At 45.0% G+C, this 21,634-nt stretch overlaps 1 protein-coding gene across 1 annotated transcript in view; it reads left to right on the forward strand.

Annotated features, from left to right (window-relative positions):
• Nucleotides 1-20,134: 20,134 nt before the first annotated feature.
• The window catches only part of LOC116980627, a 158,190-nt gene continuing 156,690 nt past the window's right edge, over nucleotides 20,135-21,634 (forward strand). The window contains 1 exon segment of the mRNA XM_033033068.1: nucleotides 20,135-21,607. Within this exon segment, the coding sequence (XP_032888959.1) occupies nucleotides 20,135-21,607 (1,473 nt within the window).

The raw sequence follows: 21,634 nt of genomic DNA on the forward strand, positions 1-21,634 counted from the left end.
CTTGCAACAGCAGGAGGCTTACATAGTGCACTTTCAGAAGTTATAAAATTTGGTTGAATATGCCTGGATGATTGCAGATAGAATTCTGAACACTGTTGTATGAGTTATTGTCCAACTCAAAGCCAATTGGGACTGTGGTCCTATTAAGGGCAATGGACATGTATGCAAGTTAGCATCATGTTGTTAATAACCCATGTCTTTTCTACCATTTATAGTTTATCTGTTTAAGTGTTTCACACACAGATTGGTTTACTGCATGAAACCACAGAGCTTTGAAGGCTTCACATAGTCACTCACGTGACTTTGATATAAAATAGAAAGATTAAACGAGAACTTAACGTTTGAAGTTTGATCTTTATTTTATGAGAAGTTGAAGTGCCATCCACTCCCAACCCTGAATCTCATAAAGATCATTCGGTAAGTCAACGGTTATTAATCTTTCTATAGTTTAAGTTCATGCAAGTGGTCTGTGGTTTCATACAGTTGCTCTGAATGGGCCGACGGACTCTTCACGTAGTCCCTCACTTCAATGTCTCATAAAATAAAGATCAAACTTCAAACCGTAAGTTCTCGTTTAATCTTTCTATTAAACCATTGAAAATAATTTCATGGTCCAGTGTTTGAGTTTAGTTTATTTAGGCTTGAGTTTGAGTTTGAGTTTAGTTTATTGCCATATGTACCAATGTACAGTGAAAAGCTTTTGTTGCGTGCTGACCAGTCAGAGGAAAGACAATACATGATTACAATTGAGCCATCCACAGTGTACAGATACATGATGAAGTGCATAATATTTGTGCAAAATATAGCCAGTAAAATCTGATCAAAGGCAGTCTGAGGGTCTCCAATGAGGTAGATATTAGCTCAGGGCTGCTCTCTCGTTGGTAGGATGGTTCAGTTGCCTGAAAACAGCTGGGAAGAAACTGTCCCTGAAGCTGGCGATCTGTGTTTTCACACTTCTATACCTGGGTGGTGAATCTGTGGAATTCTTTGCCACAGAAGGCTGTGGAGGCTGTCAATGGATATTTTCAGGCAGAGATAGATAGAAGGTACACAAAATTGCTGGGGGAACTCAGCGGGTGCAGCAGCATCTATGGAGCGAAGGAAATAGGCGACGTTTCGGGCCGAAACCCTTCTTCAGACCGGCTCCAGAGATAGATAGATTCTTGATTACATAGAAACATAGAAACATAGAAATTAGGTGCAGGAGTAGGCCATTCGGCCCTTCGAGCCTGCACCGCCATTCAATATGATCATGGCTGATCATCCAACTCAGTATCCCGTACCTGCCTTCTCTCCATACCCTCTGATCCCCTTAGCCACAAGGGCCACATCTAACTCCCTCTTAAATATAGCCAATGAACTGGCCTCGACTACCCTCTGTGGCAGGGAGTTCCAGAGATTCACCACTCTCTGCGTGAAAAAAGTTCTTCTCATCTCGGTTTTAAAGGATTTCCCCCTTATCCTTAAGCTGTGACCCCTTGTCCTGGACTTCCCCAACATCGGGAGCAATCTTCCTGCATCTAGCCTGTCCAACCCCTTAAGAATTTTGTAAGTTTCTATAAGATCCCCTCTCAATCTCCTAAATTCTAGAGAGTATAAACCAAGTCTATCCAGTCTTTCTTCATAAGACAGTCCCGACATCCCAGGAATCAGTCTGGTGAACCTTCTCTGCACTCCCTCTATGGCAATAATGTCCTTCCTCAGATTTGGTATGGGTGACAAGCGATATGGGGAGAAGGCAGGAGAATGGGATTCGGAGGGAGAGATACATCAGCCATGATTGAATTGCGGAGGAGACTTGATGGGCCAAATGACCTAATTCTGCTCCTATTACATGACCTTTTGGCTGATGGGAGAAGGGAGACGAGGGAGTGGCTGTGGTGGAAAAGTGCCCCATTTGATGTGCTCTTGATCTTTTCTCCACAGCACCATCAAATAACTTTCTCAAAGCTGTCCTTTTCTGCAGCTCCACTTTATTCTTCTCCATGCTTTCATAAAAAGATGATATTTCACTTGGGCAGCTTACAACCCAACTGTATGATTTCTCTAACTTCAAGTAACCCTTGCTTTCCCTCCCCCACCCTAGTTCTCCAACTAGTTTCACTGTCCCCCTGATTAATTTTATGGTTTGGATGGCTCATTGTCACCTTCCCCTCAACCAACAATGAACCATTCAACATTTCCTTGAACAGCATCTGCTTTGATCAATTGGTTTCACACCTTGCCCTTCCATATCTCTATACTCCCTCTCCCCTGATTCTCAGTCTAAAGAAGTGTATCGACCCAAAACATCACCCATTCCTTCTCTCCAGAGATGCTGCCTGTCCCGCTGAGTTACTCCAGCACATTGTGTCTATCTTCAGTGTAAACGAGCATCTGCAGTTCCTTCCTACACTATTCCTTCCTGTCAGGTCCAAGAATCATAAACTTCAGCAACAGTCAAATTTTAACTCACCTCTGGGTATTGCTTCCCCTTCATTTTTCTCTAACCCCATCTTTCTCCCAGCCTAACCCCTTTGCATACTTTCATTACCCTTCTGAACGGATCCCGATTCTGAATTGTGCATTAGAAGAGGTCCCAGTTTCATCCTCTTATTCCCATGCTCGAGGAATTTGCAGCCAAACATGATGATGAGCTTTTCTATAGCCTTTGTTTCCAAGGTGGTTTCTTTGGCCATGCGACATCACACAGTACCATCCTCCTGACTTCAGACATCCCAATCCATCTAGTACCATTCCCTGGCCTCTACTGATCATTAACTGTTGGAGTTGTTATCTCCATCTAACCTACCAAACACATCTGTCCTCTAACCCTGCAGCAGCTCACTCACTGAGTAATAACACAAATATTGCCATCTGACATGCTGAGAGTAGCATTTTCTTGTGATTTAATGGACTGACTGCTGTCTCTGAGATACTCAATAGTTTTCCAACAGATCCCCCTTTCAACTTAACTCCACCATAGAACCTCTGGAGACATTCCCTCTACATCCACCAAATTCGTCATCACCCAACCACAACCAGCCTGCTTCTCTCTCCTTAGATCCAGACGCAGACTTACTTATCCCAATGGATCAACTGTTTCAGCCTATCCTGATCCCACCTAACTTATTTATTTCTATCTCAAATCTATTATTTTCCTATTTTACAGTCCCTTCTTCCGTACATCATATTTATTCAGCTTTCTTTCACCTTCCTCGTATCAATGACTTGCAAAGGGTCTGTGTATAATAACCATAATCTCCTCTGTTCTTGCTTTAGAAGGCCTTGATATATCCATTTCCAGATCTGTTGATTTCTCCACATACATTGTGCACATTCTTGTTGTAAATAAATAATACCAAACTATACCACAATAAACCATCTGATAAAATTAATCCATCTGCCTATAATGCGTAGGCTGGGCATGTTTTACTTGGGGCGGGGGGCGAGGGGGGGGGGGGGGGTGCTGATAGAAGTATACACGATTATGAGAGTCACGGGTAGATTCTGTTAGCACTAAGAACTATATCTAACTCTCCCTTGAAAACATCAAGTTAATTGGTCTCCACTGCCTTCTGTGGGAGAGAATTCCACAGATTCACATCTCTCTGTGTGAAAAGGTTTTTCCTCATCTCAGTCCTAAATTGCCTACCCATTATTTTTAAACAGTGACCCCTTGTTCTGGACTCCCCAACATTAGGATTTTTTTCCTGCATCTAGCCTGTACAATCCCTCAATAATTTTATATATTTCTATAATCCTCTCATCCTTATAAATTCCAGCGAATATTAGCCCAGTCGATCCATTCTTTCATCATATGTCAGTCCCGCCAACTCAGGAATTAACCTGGTGAGTTTACGCTGCACTCCCTCAATAGCAGGAATGTCTTTTCTCAAATTAGGAGACCAAAACTGCACACAATACTCCAGGTGTGGTCTCACCAGACTGCAGTAGGACATCCTTGCTCCTCAACTCAAATTCTCTCGCTATGAAGGCCAACATGCCATTGCCTTCTTCACTGCCTGCTTTACCTGCATGCTTACTTTCAATGACTGATGTACAAGGACACCCAGGTCTTGTTGCACCTCCCCTTTCTCCTAATCTGACACCATTCAGATAATAATCTACCTTCTTTTCCTTGCCACCAAAGTGGATAACCTCACATTTATCCACATTAAACTGCATCTGCCATGCATCTGCCCACTCACCCAACCTATCCAAGTCACCCTGCAGCCTCATAGCATCCTCATCGCAGCTCACACTGCCACCCAGCTTTGTGTCATCTGCAAACCTGGAGATGTTACATTTAATTCCTTCATCTAAATCGTTAATATATATTGTAAATAACTGGGGTCCCAGCACTGAGCCTTGCGGCACCCACTAGTCACTGCCTGCCATTCTGAACAGGACCCGTTAATTCCTACTCTTTGCTTCCTGTCTGCCAACCAGTTCTCTATCCATGACAATACTCTACCCCCGATACCATGTGCACTTTTGTGTGACCTTGTCAAAGGTTAGTGCGGGAAAAACGGATGGCATGGACATGATGGGATGAAAGGCCGTTTCTGTGCTGAGGATACATTGACACATCTAACATACAAAAACATAGATTAAACATAACCATATAACCATATAACAATTACAGCACGGAAACAGGCCATCTCGGCCCTACAAGTCCGTGCCGAACAATTATTTTCCCTTAGTCCCACCTGCCTGCACTCATACCATAACCCTCCATTCCCTTCTCATCCATATGCATATCCAATTTATTTTTAAATGATACCAATGAACCTGCCTCCACCACTTCCACTGGAAGCTCATTCCACACCGCTACCACTCTCTGAGCAAAGATGTTCCCCCTCATGTTACCCCTAAACTTCTGTCCCTTAATTCTGAAGTCATGTCCTCTTGTTTGAATCTTCCCTATTCTCAAAGGGAAAAGCTTGTCCACATCAATTCTGTCTATCCCTCTCATCATTTTAAAGACCTCTATCAAGTCCCCCCTTAACCTTCTGCGCTCCAGAGAATAAAGACCTAACTTATTCAACCTTTCTCTGTAACTTAGTTGGTGAAACCCAGGCAACATTCTAGTAAATCTCCTCTGTACTCTCTCTATTTTGTTGACATCCTTCCTATAATTGGGCGACCAAAATTGTACACCATACTCCAGATTTGGTCTCACCAATGCCTTGTACAATTTTAACATTACATCCCAGCTTCTATACTCAATGCTCTGCTTTATAAAGGCTAGCATACCAAAAGCTTTCTTTACCACCCTATCTATATGAGATTCCACCTTCAAGGAACTATGCACGGTTATTCCCAGATCCCTCTGTTCAACTGCATTCTTCAATTCCCTACCATTTACCATGTACGTCCTATTTTGATTTGTCCTGCCAAGGTGTAGCACCTCACATTTATCAGCATTAAACTCCATCTGCCATCTTTCAGCCCATTCTTCCAAATGGCCTAAATCACTCTGTAGACTTTGGAAATCTTCTTCATTATCCACAACACCCCCTATCTTGATATCATCTGCATATTTACTAATCCAATTTACCACACCTTCATCCAGATCATTGATGTACATGACAAACAACAAAGGACCCAACACAGATCCCTGAGGCACCCCACTAGTCACCTGCTTCCAACCCGACAAACAGCCATCCACCATTACCCTCTGGCGTCTCCCATTCAGCCACTGTTGAATCCATCTTGCTACTCCTGCATTTATACCCAACAGTTGAACCTTCTTAACCAACCTTCCATGAGGAACCTTGTCAAAGGCGTTACTAAAGTCCATATAGACAACATCCACTGCTTTACCGGTAGGCGGCGCGACTCTCGTCAGCTGCGGCCTCTGCAGTCCGTCTGCGTTTTTATTATTTTATGTCTATGTTTTCATGTAGTTTTTGTTATTTTTGTTGGGGTATGTGTGTGGGGGGGGTGGGGGTGGTGTGGGGGGGTTGGGGGTAACTTTTAAATCTCTCCCTGCACGGGAGACCCGACCTTTTCTTTGTCGGGTCTCCGTTGTCGTTGGGGCTGCAACGAGGAGCGGCCTCCAACAGGAAGACCGGGGGCTGTGGTGCCGACTGCTCACCTCACCGTCGCGGGGCTGGCCGAGTCCATAGCGGGTGGAGCTGTGGTGGACGCTGCTGCGGCCCGACCCCCGGAGATTCGGTGGCTGCAACTGCGGGTTTGGCGGACGGTAACACCGGGAGCCCGCGGGTCCCTGGAGGGAGACCGCTTTTCCGGGCTTCCGCAACGGCGACTTCTCCCGCCCGAGTTGCGGGGTTGAAGAGCACCTGGAGCGGGGCCTTACGGCACCGCCCCGCGCGGCTTGGAATGCCGGCGGGACTCTGCGAGCGCGCGCCGGGGGCTCTAACATCAAGACCCGGTGCGCGACCTTGCATCACCCGGCGTGGCTTTAATGGCCACGGGACAATCGCCATCGCCCGCCGGGGGCTTTGACTTTGACTCTGACATCGGGGGGGAGAGTGCAGTGGAGAGAGAAGTTTTTTGGCCTTCCATCACAGCAATGTGATGGATGTTTATGTAAATTATGTTGTGTCTTGGGTCTATTTGTTTGTAATGTATGGCTGCAGAAACGGCATTTCGTTTGGACCTCAAGGGGTCCAAATGACAATAAATTGAATTGTATTGTATTGTATTTAACCTCGTCAATTTCCCTAGTAACCTCTTCAAAAAATTCAAGAAGATTAGTCAAACATGACCTTCCAGGCACAAATCCATGTTGACTGTTCCTAATCAGACCCTGTTTATCCAGATGCTTATATATATTATCTCTAAGTATCTTTTCCATTAATTTGCCCACCACTGAAGTCAAACTAACAGGTCTATAATTGCTAGGTTTACTCTTTCCCTTTTTAAACAATGGAACAACATGCGCAGTACGCCAATCCTCGGGGACTAATCCCGTTTCTAATGACATTTGAAATATTTCTGTCATAGCCCCGGCTATTTCTACACTAACTTCCCTCAATGTCCTAGGGAATATCCTGTCAGGACCTGGAGATTTATCCACTTTTATATTTTGCCCATTTGAGATGTTGATAGGTTGTACCCTGAAGTTCAAGACATTAGGCAGTAGGGTAATAACCTTCCACCAGAACAAGGTATTTCTGGGCAGCACAATGGCGCAGCAATAGCGTTGTTGCCTTACAGCTCCAGAGATCCGGGTCCAAACATGACCAAAGGTGCTATCTGTGTGGAGTTTTGTGTGACTGTGACAGTGACTACGTAGGTTTTCTCCCAGTGCTCTGGTTTACTAGCACATTCCAAAAACATGCATGTCTGTAGGTTAATTGACTGATTATATTGTCTCTAGTGTGTAGAATTGAACTAGCGTTCAGGTGATCACTGATCAGCATGGAGTTGATGGGGCGGAGGGCCTGTTTCCATGTTGTATCTCTAAACTAAACTAAACTAAAACCAGAATGGAAAACAAAAACCTAGGTCTGGAAGGTTGCAGGTAAGAAAGGAGGTGGGAGAATCAGTAACAGAGTGGATGGGATGGGTTGCCATGTAGGTTAGAATCTGTTGAGTAGTGGATCTTCCTCCTGCACGGGGGAATCAATGGGGTGGTGAGTTGGCAGCTGAATGGTGTCACAAATTTAGGATTGATGGTCAGGGATCATTCGGGGCAGGTGCGGAGATTAGGTCAAATTCCGAAGACCTAGTGTTAGGGAAGGTAATCATCACTTGGGGACAGGTTGGAAGAATTACTTTCTCCTGGTAATGCACTCAACAAGTATTGCAGAGGAAACGCCATCTTATGAAGCCACAAACAAAAATTGATCAATCCACACCAATGCAAATCGCAATCCACAAAAGAAAATGTCCAGTGCGATTTTTTTAATAAAAGCAAACCTTCTGATAATACGCAGCAATATTGTGTTCCACTTTGATTTTACAAATGCATAGAACTGGAAAGTAAATACTAAGTCCATTACTTTCTAAACTTCCATTATTTGATTATGCAAATATATTTGGAAGAAAACTTGAACTATGAATTTACTTTGCAATTCTAAGTGTATTTTACGTCTAGTGGCCTATTGTTGTCAACCTTCAGTGAGTAAAGAGGCAGACAGTAAAGAGAAATAGAGCAAGTGTAGGCTGATGGGATTAATCCAATTTAGTATCATGGTTGCCACCGACAACTGTGAGGTTATCCACTTTGGCGGCAAAAACAAGGGGGAAGATTATTATCTCAATGGGGTTAGGTTAGGTAAGGGGGAGGTACAGCGAGACCTGGGTGTCCTTGTACACCAGTCACTGAAAGTTGGCATGCAGGTACAGCAGGCAGTGAAGAAAGCTAATGGAATGTTGGCCCTCATGACAAGAGGATTTCAGTATTGGAGTAAAGAGGTTCTTCTGCAGTTGTATAGGGCTCTGGGAAGACCACATCTGGAGGATTGTGTACAGTTTTGGTCTCCTAATTTGAGGAATGACATCCTTGTGATTGAGGCAGTGCAGAGTATGTTCACGAGATTGATCCCTGGGATGGCAGGACTGTCATATGAGGAAAGATTGAAAAGACTAGGCTTGTATTCACTGGAGTTTAGAAGGATGAGGGGGTATCTTATAGAAACATATACAATTATAAAAGGACTGGACAAGCTAGATGCAGGAAAAATGTTCCCAATGTTGGGCGAGTCCAGAACCAGGGGCCACAGTCTTAGAATAAAGGGGAGGCCATTTAAGACTGAGGTGAGAAAAAACGTTTTCACCCAGAGAGTAGCGAATTTATGGAATTCCCTTCCACAGAATGCAGAGGAGGCCAAATCACTGGATGGATTTAAGAGAGAGTTAGATAGAGCTCTAGGGGCTGGTGGAATCAAGGGATATGGGGAGAAGCCAGGTACGGGTTATTGATAGGGGACGGTCAGCCATGATCACAATGAATGGCGGTGCTGGCTCGAAGGGCCGAATGGCCTTCTCCTGAACCTATTTTTTATGTTTCTATGACAACGTTGGTTGCACAGATGACTGTTCCTTTGCTGTACTGTTCTATGTTCCACGTATTCCATGTTTTTCTATTGAGTTCCGTCGGATGTCATTTCAGAAGATGCATATTCAACATAATGGAGCATGCTCAGCTTTACTGAATAAACAAGATTATTTGGATACTCCACTTTTGCTGCCATGATATTGGTGTTTTTCATTGTCCAGTGTAAATTTTCCCCATGCTATCACAGCTATTTGTGGAAAATATCTGCACAGTGGGAAAATGCTTGCTATTCCTTTTACGTCCAAACAGTCAAGAAATGAGATAGATGCAGCTATGGTTATTAATACCTGTGTAGAACATCAAGATAAATGTAGCAGGAAACTACTGGCTGAGCTCTCCACCAACTGACATGTGAAGTACTGCATCAGCAGCAGGTTATACCAGGGACAAATACTGTATGATTACTGGAGCCTGTGTCTCAGAAGAGGTCACGTAGAGCATTATAGCTTTCATTCTCTCAATCGACACTCGCTGAGAGATCAGTTTCCCCACTGAGCCTTCTGGTTCACTGCGTAACCACTTTAATATTGTGTCCCCAATTTTAGCAACATGCCTAGGGCGCAAGCCAGATCACATTCATGCTGAGAAGGACAAATTCATTCAGTGACAGAAGGAAGCTGCCAAAGTGGAAGAAAGAAATAGAAGTGAAAGCACAGACCAGTAACTATCAAACCTTTTCACAATCTGTCTTCCTTAATGGAAAAAAAGTCCCAAATTGGTGAACTCTTCTCGATTGATGTAATCTCTCAGTGGCAGAATTATGAAATAAATCCTTTTGCACGTAATACTTAAAGTCGGAAAGAACTTTCACATAACTTTGGAAGTTCTGAATTCCAACTGTCCAGAAATGAACATCAGATCTTGTATTTAAACGGATTATTAATTGCATTTGTATTTTAGGTGTTTATTTATCTGTGTCATCCGATTCCTCTTTGGCTAAAATCATGCTGTATGGCTCAAATTTTATGGGTAGTTTTTTTTTTTAATTTCATGTTCAATTTGAAGATGCTGGGGAATACATGAAGCTGACAAAATCCCTGCCTTTCGCAGATTAGTGCATCCTTAACGGCGTGTCCCACTTAGCCGACTTTTTAGGCGGGTGCAGGAGACTCCGCACACGACTCATGGTCGCCACATGGTCCCCACATGTTGGCTGGTGGTCTCTGGTGAGTCTCCTTCATAGTCGCGAGAAGTTCCTGCATTCTGGGAACTAATCGCGGCTTCAGAATGGTCGAAAAATGTTGAAAAAGTTTCTGCGACCAAAAATTGGTCGTCATGGAGAAAATCGGTACTTTTGTAGTCGTAGGTGCAGTGGTAGTGGGGTCGCCATGTAGTTGTAGGTAGTCGAGGCACGAGTTTTCAGACGCAAGGAAAACCGACCGGTAATGTTAAATGCCCACCGAACTTCACAGCTGTGTATCTCCGGCTTAATAAAAGTTGTCTGGCTTCTTAAAAGTGTCTCTCCCCCTTCCCCCCTTCCCCCCCCTTTCCCCTCCCCCTCCCCCCCCCCTTTCCCCCCCCTTTCCCTCCCCTTCCTCCCCCCCCTTTGCCCCCACCTCTGCCCCTCCCCCTTTCACCCCCCCCCCCTTCCCCCCCCCTTTTCTCTCCCCTACCCCCCCGGTCTTTTAAAGGATTAAAGGGCCTGCCCCACCAGCATGCAATTGCATGCGCCTAACGCGGACCAAACGTGGTCGCTCGAGGCGTACAGCCTTGCGGGGCCGGTCCCAATTCGAACTGCGGAGGAATATGGAGTTGTGCGGGCCCGGTCCCGACATCATACTCACCAATCAGCTGGGCAGGAGGCGGGACGACTGAATTTGGACGTCGCACGCCATTGGTCGGTGACGTCATCACGCAACGGCTGCCGGGCGGTGACGTCATCGCACAACGCCACGCGCTATGCATACGCCGTCAAGACGCTGTGTACGGCATCAAGTCGCAGCATACGCCCGTCAAGGCGCTGCATACGGCCTCAATGTGGCTGCGGGCCGACAGGCCGTTGTCGCGCGGGATTTTCGGACAGTGCAAGATTTTTGGAGCCCCGCGCGATGTCGGGACCAGCCCCGCACAACTCCATACGCCTCCACCGATCGAAGTGGGACCGGCCCCGCGAGGCCGTACGCCTCAAGCGACCACGATTGGTCGTGCTAGACGCATGCTATCGCATGCTGGTGGGACAGGCCCTTTACCGTACACTGTGCTAGCCGTCATAACCTTCCTGTTCATCATGGTGTGTGTCTGTATTACCTTGGTTTTACTTCGGAGTCATGTGAGTGACTACGTGAAGAAGGGCCGTCTGTCTGCGTGCGCGTCATTACGTCTGAACGCAATGCGCGACGGACTGGCAGAGGCACTTTGTCCTCCCAGGCCGTTAGGATGGGCAGGTAAGGAAAGTTGAATCACTTACCTGCGTTCTTTCGGGCTTGAAACTTTTTGTAGTTTCAGGGCCCAGATGTCGAGGATACGGTCTGTGGGGAAGTCGGCTGCCGAAGACCGCAGCATTTCCCAGTATCGGGCAACGGTGTTTCCCGACATTTAGCGCCGGCAGCTGAATCGGCAGGAGACTTGTTGCAGGAGGAGAGCTCCGTTGGTGGTCCTGCAGTACGGGAAAATCCACCCGCAAGTCAAACAACCCGTTGACTCAGAATAGTCCGGGGAGGGAAAGGGATACCCTCCCTCAACGGAGAGCGTCTTAGGACGACTCTCCCACATAGGAGCAACTTTTTGGAGAAGTTGCTCCAACAATGACCTGCTCTAAGGAGAGAGCTGTGTCAGCCCGGGTCCTACAGCAGGCAGTACCGGGAGCCTCGCATAATGGGGCAACCCAATGTCTTCCCCATTGGAGGGGGAAGTACATATGGAAGAAACCACTCTGAATCAGAGTACAAAAGCAGGGGGAGGGGAAACCTTCCCAGGGACAAGAAAGGAAGTAAGTAAGTAACTTTTACTTATATAGCCCTGTTTAAGTTAACTTGCACCAAAGAGCTTTACATAAAATAAATAATAAGCACAAAAGAAAAGAAATACTTCTGCAATCATCCAGGTTCCACTGGGTGCTTCCCTGGATAGAGATCTAGAAAATGTCTCCTGCTCTGAGGAGAGGAGCATTCATGGTCAGTTTCAGTCTGACCCAAAGCAAGAATCTCATTTAGGCCCACTGGAGGGGCCATGTCAGCGCAGGTATCCTCAGGGGCCTGCGGCAGCACCTGTTTTCAGGGCTACCTACAAATCTCACTCTCAATGGAGATGAGTGTGAGTGATCAGTAGTTAACTGATCTCGAATTACAATACTATACAATACCATTTATTTGTCATTTGAACCTCACATAACGTTCAAACAAAATTTGGTTTCTAGATCAGTAGGTAACTGATCTCGAATTAAAGTATGAACATACTGAAGCACATGCATATGGCCTCAAGAGACAGCAGTTGGCAGAATATCCGCACAAATGCCGGCAAGGGAACAGCGCTATCAGGGTGACTTTGGAGAAGCCAGCCGCCGAATCCTCTCTTCAGGTAAGACCAGAAGAAGGAAGCAAAAGCTGTCGGACCAATCAAGGTACCAACGACAAGCAAACTTCATCAGTAGGCGACAACACACCCCACACCTCCATAGGGGGTAAGCAGTTCACTGAAGCCGGTGGTAGCTTGAAAGCTGGGCACGGAAATATGATCAGAGTCGTCTTTCAAGGCAGACTCAGAATTATGGCCAGAATTGTCCGACAAGGCAGGCTCAGTATGATAAGGTTTTCAGACCAAGACCCAAGCAGAGGTCAGGAGAAACATGGAATCCACACTTCCTACCAGTCCAACTCCCAATCAAGGAGAGAAAAGGAACCCGCATCAGGGGCCTTTGGGCTTACCACAAGACCACCGGTAGCCATGGAGGTAGGTGGGTCTGGGTTTACTGAAACAAGGGATTGTGGACCAGTTACATGTTGGTAATTTTACTCTTGTGTTTTTGTTCAAAATGACAATAACATGAATTTCAGATCTGGCTTTAAAAAACAGATAACAACGTGATTATTTTTTACTGCACAACATACATAGGTTCCAAGCAGACTTGGAACTCGGACCGGAATTGTCTTCAAGGCAGGCCCAGTATTTTTGGCAGGATTGCCTTCCAGGACAGGTGACAGATGGAGGATGTCACTTCATCCAGATTTAACTCATTTGTGCAGTACAGACTTTTAGAAACAGCAATTCTTTTTGTTACGGTCTAACTACTGTTTTATAGGAGCTTCCTATAAAATGGTCACATGGCATGCATCGACCTCAATGATGCATACTATTTGGTGTCTATTCATTAAGAACAGGAGATATTTGAAGTTTAACTGGATGGCATGGCTCTGCCAAGGGTTGACATCAGCTCCTAGACTATTGACTAAACTACGGAAACCAATTCTGGGACTACAAAGGTCTCAAAACCACATAGTAATGGCATATTTGGAGGACATTTTCATTTTGGAGTCACCAAGAATTGGCAGAAGCATCAGTCAAGCAAACCAAAACCCCGTTTGAAAGAATTGGTTACCTCATCCATCCAGTTAAATCAAAATTAACACCTACAGTCCCTGGTGGGAGACCGCTTTTCCTAGCTCCGCAACGGCGACTTCTCCCGCTGGAATCGTGGGTCTAAGTACATGGAGCCGGGGCCTAACATCACCTGGCGTGGCTTAAATGGCCTCAGGACTTACCATCGCCCGCCGGGGGCTTTAACATCGGAGCCCCAGTTCGCCTCGACACTGCAGTTGGACTGCTGGACCACGGGAGAGGGAACAAAGGGACGAGATAAAGACTTTGCCTTCCATCACAGTGAGGAGATGTTGGAGACTCACTGTGATGGATGTTTATGTAAAACTGTGTTAAGTGTGGGTCTTGGATTGTGTGTAAACTGTAGAAATGATATTTCGTTCAAACCTAGGTTTGAATGACAATAAATTGCATTCTATTCTATTCTACAAGGGTAATTGATTACCTAGAATTTACTATCAAAAACAGTAAATATGTTGGTGACTTTGCCTAGGGGCAAACAACAATATTAATTAAGCCTGCAATGACCTGATAGTCAAATTCTAGCCATCTATCAGGCAAACAGCGAGTGTAATTGGTAAATAGTAGCTGCATTCCCAACAGTACGGGCCTTTGCATTACCAGAACTTAAAGCAAGCAAAGGAACGAACACTCAGATTACATGCAGGCCGAATTGGCAAACTATGAATTGCCAGCAGAGGCCATTGTTGAATAACTATGGTGGATAACGAATGGGAGACAGCTCAGGGAAATTTTGCTCGAAAGCCATCGAGGGTTCTTCAGACCTATGCAAGGGGCTAAGGATGGGGAGACACCAACACAGTCTAAAGCTGTGGGGGCAGATGGAATGAGCAGGAGTCTGTAATTCCCCAACACATGGAATCAATTACCCAGAATTGTTGGGGGCACAATATGGACTCAAGGTTCTCTGTAGCGATATGCAACCGGTGCTTGTTCAAATTCAGATTTATAACACCACTGCAGTGGCATATATCCATTAACAAGGGTGGTGGAAAATCTGTATCTTACGACAGATTGTCGAACCTCATTTGGCACTGGTGTATCGAGAGGAATATTTGGGAAATCTACGAGGTAGATATAACACGGTGACAGATGCTGGATCACGAATGTTTAATAACAACACAGAATGGATGTTGAATGAGACAGTATTTAACAAAATAATTACACGTTTGCATCTAGACTAACCATTAGTTACCCAGATATGTGGCCTGCGAGCTGGATCCAGGAGCAAGGCAGTGGATGCTTTCTCCCTCAATTGGGGAGGAATGTTTATGAATGCTTTCCGCCAATTTGTCTCACAAACCGATGCTTGACAAAAATCAAAGAAGACTAAGCCACAGGCATATTGGTAGTGCCAGATTGGCCTACTCAAGCCTGGTCCCCAAAAATTTTGGGAATTATAGTCCAGCCAGTAATGGCTGTACCCAAGAGCAGGGACCTCCTAGTGAACCCAGTTACAGGGAGCAATCATCCACAACATGAACGTATTAACTTGTTGGTCTGCAGATTCTGAGGAGGCCATTTCAAGCCATAGGACTGTCCGAACAAATATAACACTGTTCGGATAACGGATGTCTTGGAGTTCCTATCAACTGTACTATAACTATAAACTAAGTTATAGTGCATCTATAGTGCCAGAGGCGCACTCTCCTCCTATATGATGCCGGAAGCAGGGCACAGTTCGATAGGAACGCACCCCTTTACAACAAAATTCATGAAGGGAATTTACAATTTAAGACCTCCAAGGCCAAGGTACACTGACACATGGGATGTGAGCGTGGTACAAACCCTACTTTGACAGTGGGGACCGCCCATAAGTAACCCTGAAGGTGGTATGCTGACAAAGAGTCTAGACACTGCAAAAACTACGGTTGGACTACATGACCACCAATATGAACAACATAACATTTCTAATCAGGAACCTGATAAAACAGAGCAGGCCAGGAATGCCAGGGATGGAGATCCAGTTCTTGGCATATCCAGAGGACCAATGGTTGTGTGGGTGGTAACATACTAACACCACTATCTGAGAGTTACGGAGAACCTCAGAGGCTCAGAACAATCGGTCCTCAACAGCCATAAAAATTTAAAAAAACACACCAAAAGGTGTCAACTCAAACCATCTCCAGATGGTCAAAAGAGGTAATGGCGGTAGCAGGAGTAAACATTTATATGGTTAAATCTCACTCCACCAGGGCTGCATCTACGTCGGCAGCAAGAGCTATGGATGTGCCCCTTGACGACATCCTAGTGGCTGCAGGATGGATGAATGAAATAATGGTCCACCGGTTTTATAACAAACCCATAACCGGACTGGGGGTGTTTGCACGTACCATTTTAAGTTCTGTTCCTTAGTTTCCCCCCCCCCCCCCAAGGTTGGGAGGGGTAACTATTTTAAAAACTTTTCTTTCATTTAAAGCATCAGTTTCTTGACTTAACTACGTAATGTTTGAATGCTTTAATGATTACACGCATCCATGGTCAATCCATTCAGTGTGTGACGCCTGGATTCGTAACCGGCGTAAAATCACAGAGCTTTGAAATCTTCACGTAGTCACTCACGTGACTCGGAAGTAAAATAGTAAGATTAAACGAGAACTTACTAGTTTGAAGTTTGATCTTGATTTTATAAGGAGTTACGATGAGCGATTACGTGCCCACCGCTCCCACCCTCATACTATCAAGGTCATATGGAAGTTCTAGTTTCTTCACAATCTTACTATTCTCAGGTCTTCTTTTTATCTATGATTTAACACTGCTGCTTTGAAGATTGACGCGCACGCAGACGGACGGCCCTTCTTCACGTAATCGCTCATCGTAACTCCTCATAAAATCAAGATCAAACTTCAAACTGGTAAGTTCTCGTTTAACCTTACTATTTTAGTGTGTGTGTGTGTGTGTGTGTGTGTGTGTGTGTGTGTGTGTGTGTGTGTGTGTGTGTGTGTGTGTGTGTGTGCGTGTGTGTGTATGTGCGTATGTGTGTCTGCGCGTGCGTGTGTGTGTCTGCGCATGTGTGTGTGTGTGTGCGCGCGTGTGTGTGTGTGTGTGTGAGTGTGTGCGCGTGTGTGTGTGTGTGTGTGTGCGTGTGTGTGTGTGTGTGTGTGTGTGTACGCGTGTGTACGCATGTGTGTGCCCGGCTCAAGAATCCATACAGCCCACAATGTCCATAAATAGGCCTCTGAAAACCAGTCCCTTCAGCCCACAACACCATGCTAGTGATCCAGAAACTCCCCCTCCCCCCACTGGCCAGCAATATTGGAATTGATGGAGAGGTGGAATATTGCGTTGGGGGACAAGCCCTCCCATGTGAAGCTGGGACCCAACGGGTCCCACTTGGTCAAGTGCAATTCTACTTCTCTCACATTACTCTGCCCTGTGGAATACTTGGCAGCATTTCTTTCCAAAAGAAAAATACACTAGATCACAAAAGCTAAAGCACAGAATCACCTCGATGAAATGTTTCATGTTGATTTATTATTCAATAAGCAATTACAATAATTTTTCTTAAATTTGGTCCTCTTCATATTTATAAATTAAATACTTAGGTAATGTATTTCTTCAAAGCTTTTCGGTGTTATTGCTTCTCCAGAAAGAAAAACTCTCCTGATAGAATAAAATGAAACATATGCTTACTCATGAATTATGCATTTAAAAGATTTAAATTACCGATAACCCCAGTCTGTTTCCTCCCTCTAAATTTGTATTTTGATTTGAAATTATGCATGTTGAAGTACCTTCTTGGTTTATAGTTTGCATGGGGTGCATCTGCTGACTTTTGCAGTCATTCCAGAAGTCGTTGCTAACTTTGCTGCCCTTAATGCTGTGAAATGCTTACATTTTTTAAAATAGTAACTCTGCTGTAAGCAGTCCATAATTAAGGTGGCCAAGGGGAGGCTTAAATTATGGGAGAATGTGGTTGGAAAAACATTAATGTTTTTTTTTTCACTCCCTTATGGACTGGTTTGTACTTAAAGGTTAGAAAGGTGATATGGTAAGTTGTCTTTTCTACAGCAGGAATTGGTTTGTTGCAACCCAGAGTGAAAGCAATTGAACATCTTCCGAAGATGGACACAAAAAGCTGGAGTAATTCAGTGGGACAGGCAGCATCACTGGAGAGAAGGAATGGGTGATGTCTCGAGAAGGGTCTCGACCCAAAACGTCACCCATTCCTTCTCTCCAGTGATGCTGCCTGTCCCGCTGAGTCACTCCAGCTTTTCAGAATCAGAATCAGAATCAGAATCAGATTTTATTTGCCAAGTATGTTTTGCAACATACGATGAATTTCACTGGCCAGGTCAACAGACTCAAAAACACATTTTAACATGAACATCCACCACAGTGACTCCTACACATTCCTCACTGTGATGGAAGGCGAAATAAAGTTCAAGTCTCTTACTTTTGTTCTTCCTCGGTCGGGGGCCTCGAGCCCTCCGTTGACGGGACGGTCTTAACATCCGTAACCGGTCGCGTTAGGGCCCTCCGCATCGAGGCGTTCAGCTCCTGCATCGGGGGGGGTGTCAGCTCCCCTGCGTCGGGCGATCAAACATCGCGTCGGGGCAGGTCAAATCTTCTGCGGCGTTGGAGCTCCCGACTAGTCTCTCCCGAGACTGCAAGCCCTTGATGGTAAGTCCGCAGGCCACGATGGGAGCGATCTGAGGCAAGGGATTCGCTCCGATGTTAAGTCCGCGCCCCGCGGTGGGGTTCACTACAGTCCGAGGAGGCTTCCAGCTCCAGCGATGGTAGGCCGCAGTGCCCGGAGAATGTGATCCGAAAATTGATCACATCTCCGGGAAGGTAAGAACATGAAAAAAAAGTATCCCCCGATCCCCTCCCCCCTCCCCCCACATAAAACAAACCGAAGAACATTAAAACAAACTTTTAACAGACGCTAAAAATAACAAAAGATGAAAAAACGAACAGACTGCCGGCAGGGCTGGCCATCTCCCCGGCGCCCCTGGTGGTCTATCTTCGGTTTAAACCAGCATCTGCACTTCCTTCTTACACTGAACATCTTCCGTCAACTCCATGGGGTATGTAGAGAAGCAGCCTGGCAAGTAGCAACAAGTTTTGTGAATCCTTGCAGCATTTCCTCTCAATAACATTTTCTGGTTAGTTGATTTTAGCACCAGTGACAATGTGCTCAGCCCTGTGCATCTTATGCACAGTGGTACATTGCAGTGGAGGCAAGGCTTTAATCGATGACTGCACTGACATGGCCCCATGAGAACTCTAACCATTGTTCAGGAAGGCATTGACTGTAACTGTTGTGGATGTTTTCGTTCAAGGATTATCTATCTTTACAAGCAAACTCTAACAACTGAAGAGATCTCTGGCTAATTGTTTTCATTGGCCAAGGTGGATCTTGTATTACCTCAATCAGAACCAATGTTAAAGAGATCAAGCCTGACACAATTGAAACTCTCTTACTGGAAAAGTGTTCCCACTTGCCCGCATGGCACCTAGCATTCTGTGTTTTATTGGAGTCTTCAGATTTTTAAGGCCTAAGTGAAAGCTTAAAATTAATAATCAGTCTATTTCTGGCAAAATCCCACTGCAATGTTGATGGAATTGAGGCAGAGGAAAATTGGATAAGAAGCACGAATTTACCTTATTATTACAGCTTTACTGGGGCTAAGCCTTTGTTCTGGTCAGAAAAGGCCATAGTTTGTGCTAAGTACAATTCATTAGTTACCAGAATGTCTACTAATATGTAAATTACTAGGTTGAGGTTATTTGTGAAAGCTTCATTGTACGATAACAATTTCAGAATAACTAGCATAATAGACAAAGGGAAATCAGTGGATATGATATATTTGGATTTTACAAAGGTTGTCAGAACGGTCCTACATAGCAGTTTGGTTAGCAAGGTTCAAGCATTGTGTTGGGGTTAATGTATTCACCTGTTTTGAGAATTGGTTATTGGACAAACTCCTGATGGTTGTGGATGCTAAGTTGACCCTAAATGTCTGTTTAAAGCAGAGAGTGATGTATTTGGGGGCATTAAGTGACTCAAAGGGATGTATGAAGAGAGTGAGAAAATTGCACTGTGGTAGAGCAACCGTAATCTCCATGAATCGACAAAGAAGACTGGAAAAGCTCTTTGGCCTTTTCTTATGCTGATTTCTTGTATTCTTATGTTCTTACTGCACTCCAGGCAGCTGAGAGACATGGTGCTAACCCTTCATGAACTAAACCTTTCCTTTCTACATTTTCTGCTCTCAGCTCTTCCACTTTTTCATATCTCACAACGTTCTTGCATCATTGAAAGTATACTGATTTAGAAAAGCCTAAGCCAGAGAGTGAGAGTGAATGCTGGCACGACTAGCTGTCACTGCTCTCTCTCCGAATTCTGTATTATTGTTGTCCGTACTACTTCTAATTGCAATTTGAGCAGGGAATCTATCTATCAACAGACTTCACCAACTTGTCTGCTGTCTTTAATGGAATAACCTGCATATATTGACTGTTATTACCTTCGTCTTTTGGTTGCTGGAGCTCATGACCTCACCTCCACTTCCTGCTGCTCCTGTTTCCGGCCGCCGGCATTTGGATTAATCGCTGGCCACAATGAGGATTATCAGCTTGTTTTTATGGACTGTGCTTGTCTGGGTCACTTTCTCATCCATACTCGATCCTGCTACACCGATTCTCCAATACTCGGTGGATGAACTTCTCCAGCTGCGACCCCACCTGTCCGACCCACCCCCGGTGTTACATCTTCACCTGGATCTGGCTCATCATTATCGTCGGAAATATATCCACCATGGCTCCGGACAGAGATTCAACATTGCTGACACAAAGCCAACAAGATCCTTCTGGCCATCGTCACCTCATCCCCCGAGAAAGCACCACCGTGCTGTTGACCACAATGTGCTAACTAACCTAGCCAGGTCGGCTAGCACTGATCTCGGCAACACCAGCGTCTCAGTCGGGCTGATCAACATCCATTCACTCACCAACAAGGGTCCCCTGATCTACGATGTTTTACAGGACAACAAATTCGACTTCTTGTGCCTGACTGAAACCTGGCAGCATCAGAATGACTACACACAGCTCAAGAAGGCTGTCCCACCTGGGTTTGTTTACACCTGTCAATCACTCGCCGCAGGCCGAGGGGGCGGTGTCGCAATGCTCTACAATGACAAATGGAGAGTGCCGCCTGTCACTGTCTCTGCCCACAACTCATTCAAATCCATAATCCTACATATCAGTGGACCCATCCCTACTGTTTTAGCCAATATCTATCGCCCACCCAAGCCCAATAATAATTTTTTTAATGATTTTTCTTCCTTTTTGACTTCCATTTGCTCCATGTCCCCTAATGTCATAATACTGGGTGATCTTAATATTCACATGGACAATATCAGTAACACTCTTACAAGGGACTTTTCTTCAACACTAGACAGTTTTGGATTACAGCAGCATATTGACTTTCCCACACACAACAAAGGACACATCCTGGACCTCATCTGCTGCTCTGGTTTAACCCCTTTTAACTGTACTGTATCTGATCTTCCCATCTCTGATCGTAAGCTAATTTATTTTAATGTCAACTTACCACCACCCAAAACAAATCAGTATCGCTCCATCTCGTTTCGTAACATCAAGAATATTGATCTACCTGCTCTCTCTGTTGGAATTAACAATCTCCTCGATATAGATAAATTAGTCAACACTGATGATCTGGTTTCGCATTACAATGATGGACTTCACAATCTCCTGGACGCTCTCGCTCCTCTGAAAACCCAGACTGTTTATTTTACTCACTTTGCCCTCTGGTACACGTCTGCTCTACGCCAGCCAAAAATAAAAGGACGTCACCTGGAACGTCTCTACAGAAAAACTGGATTTGGTGTTCACGAAGACATGTATGACAACCACATACTGCACTATAAGGATGCCCTCTCCACAGCTAAATCCATATACTATGCTAATTTAATTTCATCTGGCGAAGGGAACACTCCAGCCCTGTTTTCCACAATCAACATGATCTCAGGACCACTTATACTCTTCCACCCCACTTGTACTCAACTTTTCAATGTAATAGTTTTATGTATTTTTTCAAAT

The sequence above is a fragment of the Amblyraja radiata genome, chromosome 1, assembly GCF_010909765.2.
Source record: "Amblyraja radiata isolate CabotCenter1 chromosome 1, sAmbRad1.1.pri, whole genome shotgun sequence".
Lineage (NCBI taxonomy): Eukaryota > Metazoa > Chordata > Chondrichthyes > Rajiformes > Rajidae > Amblyraja > Amblyraja radiata.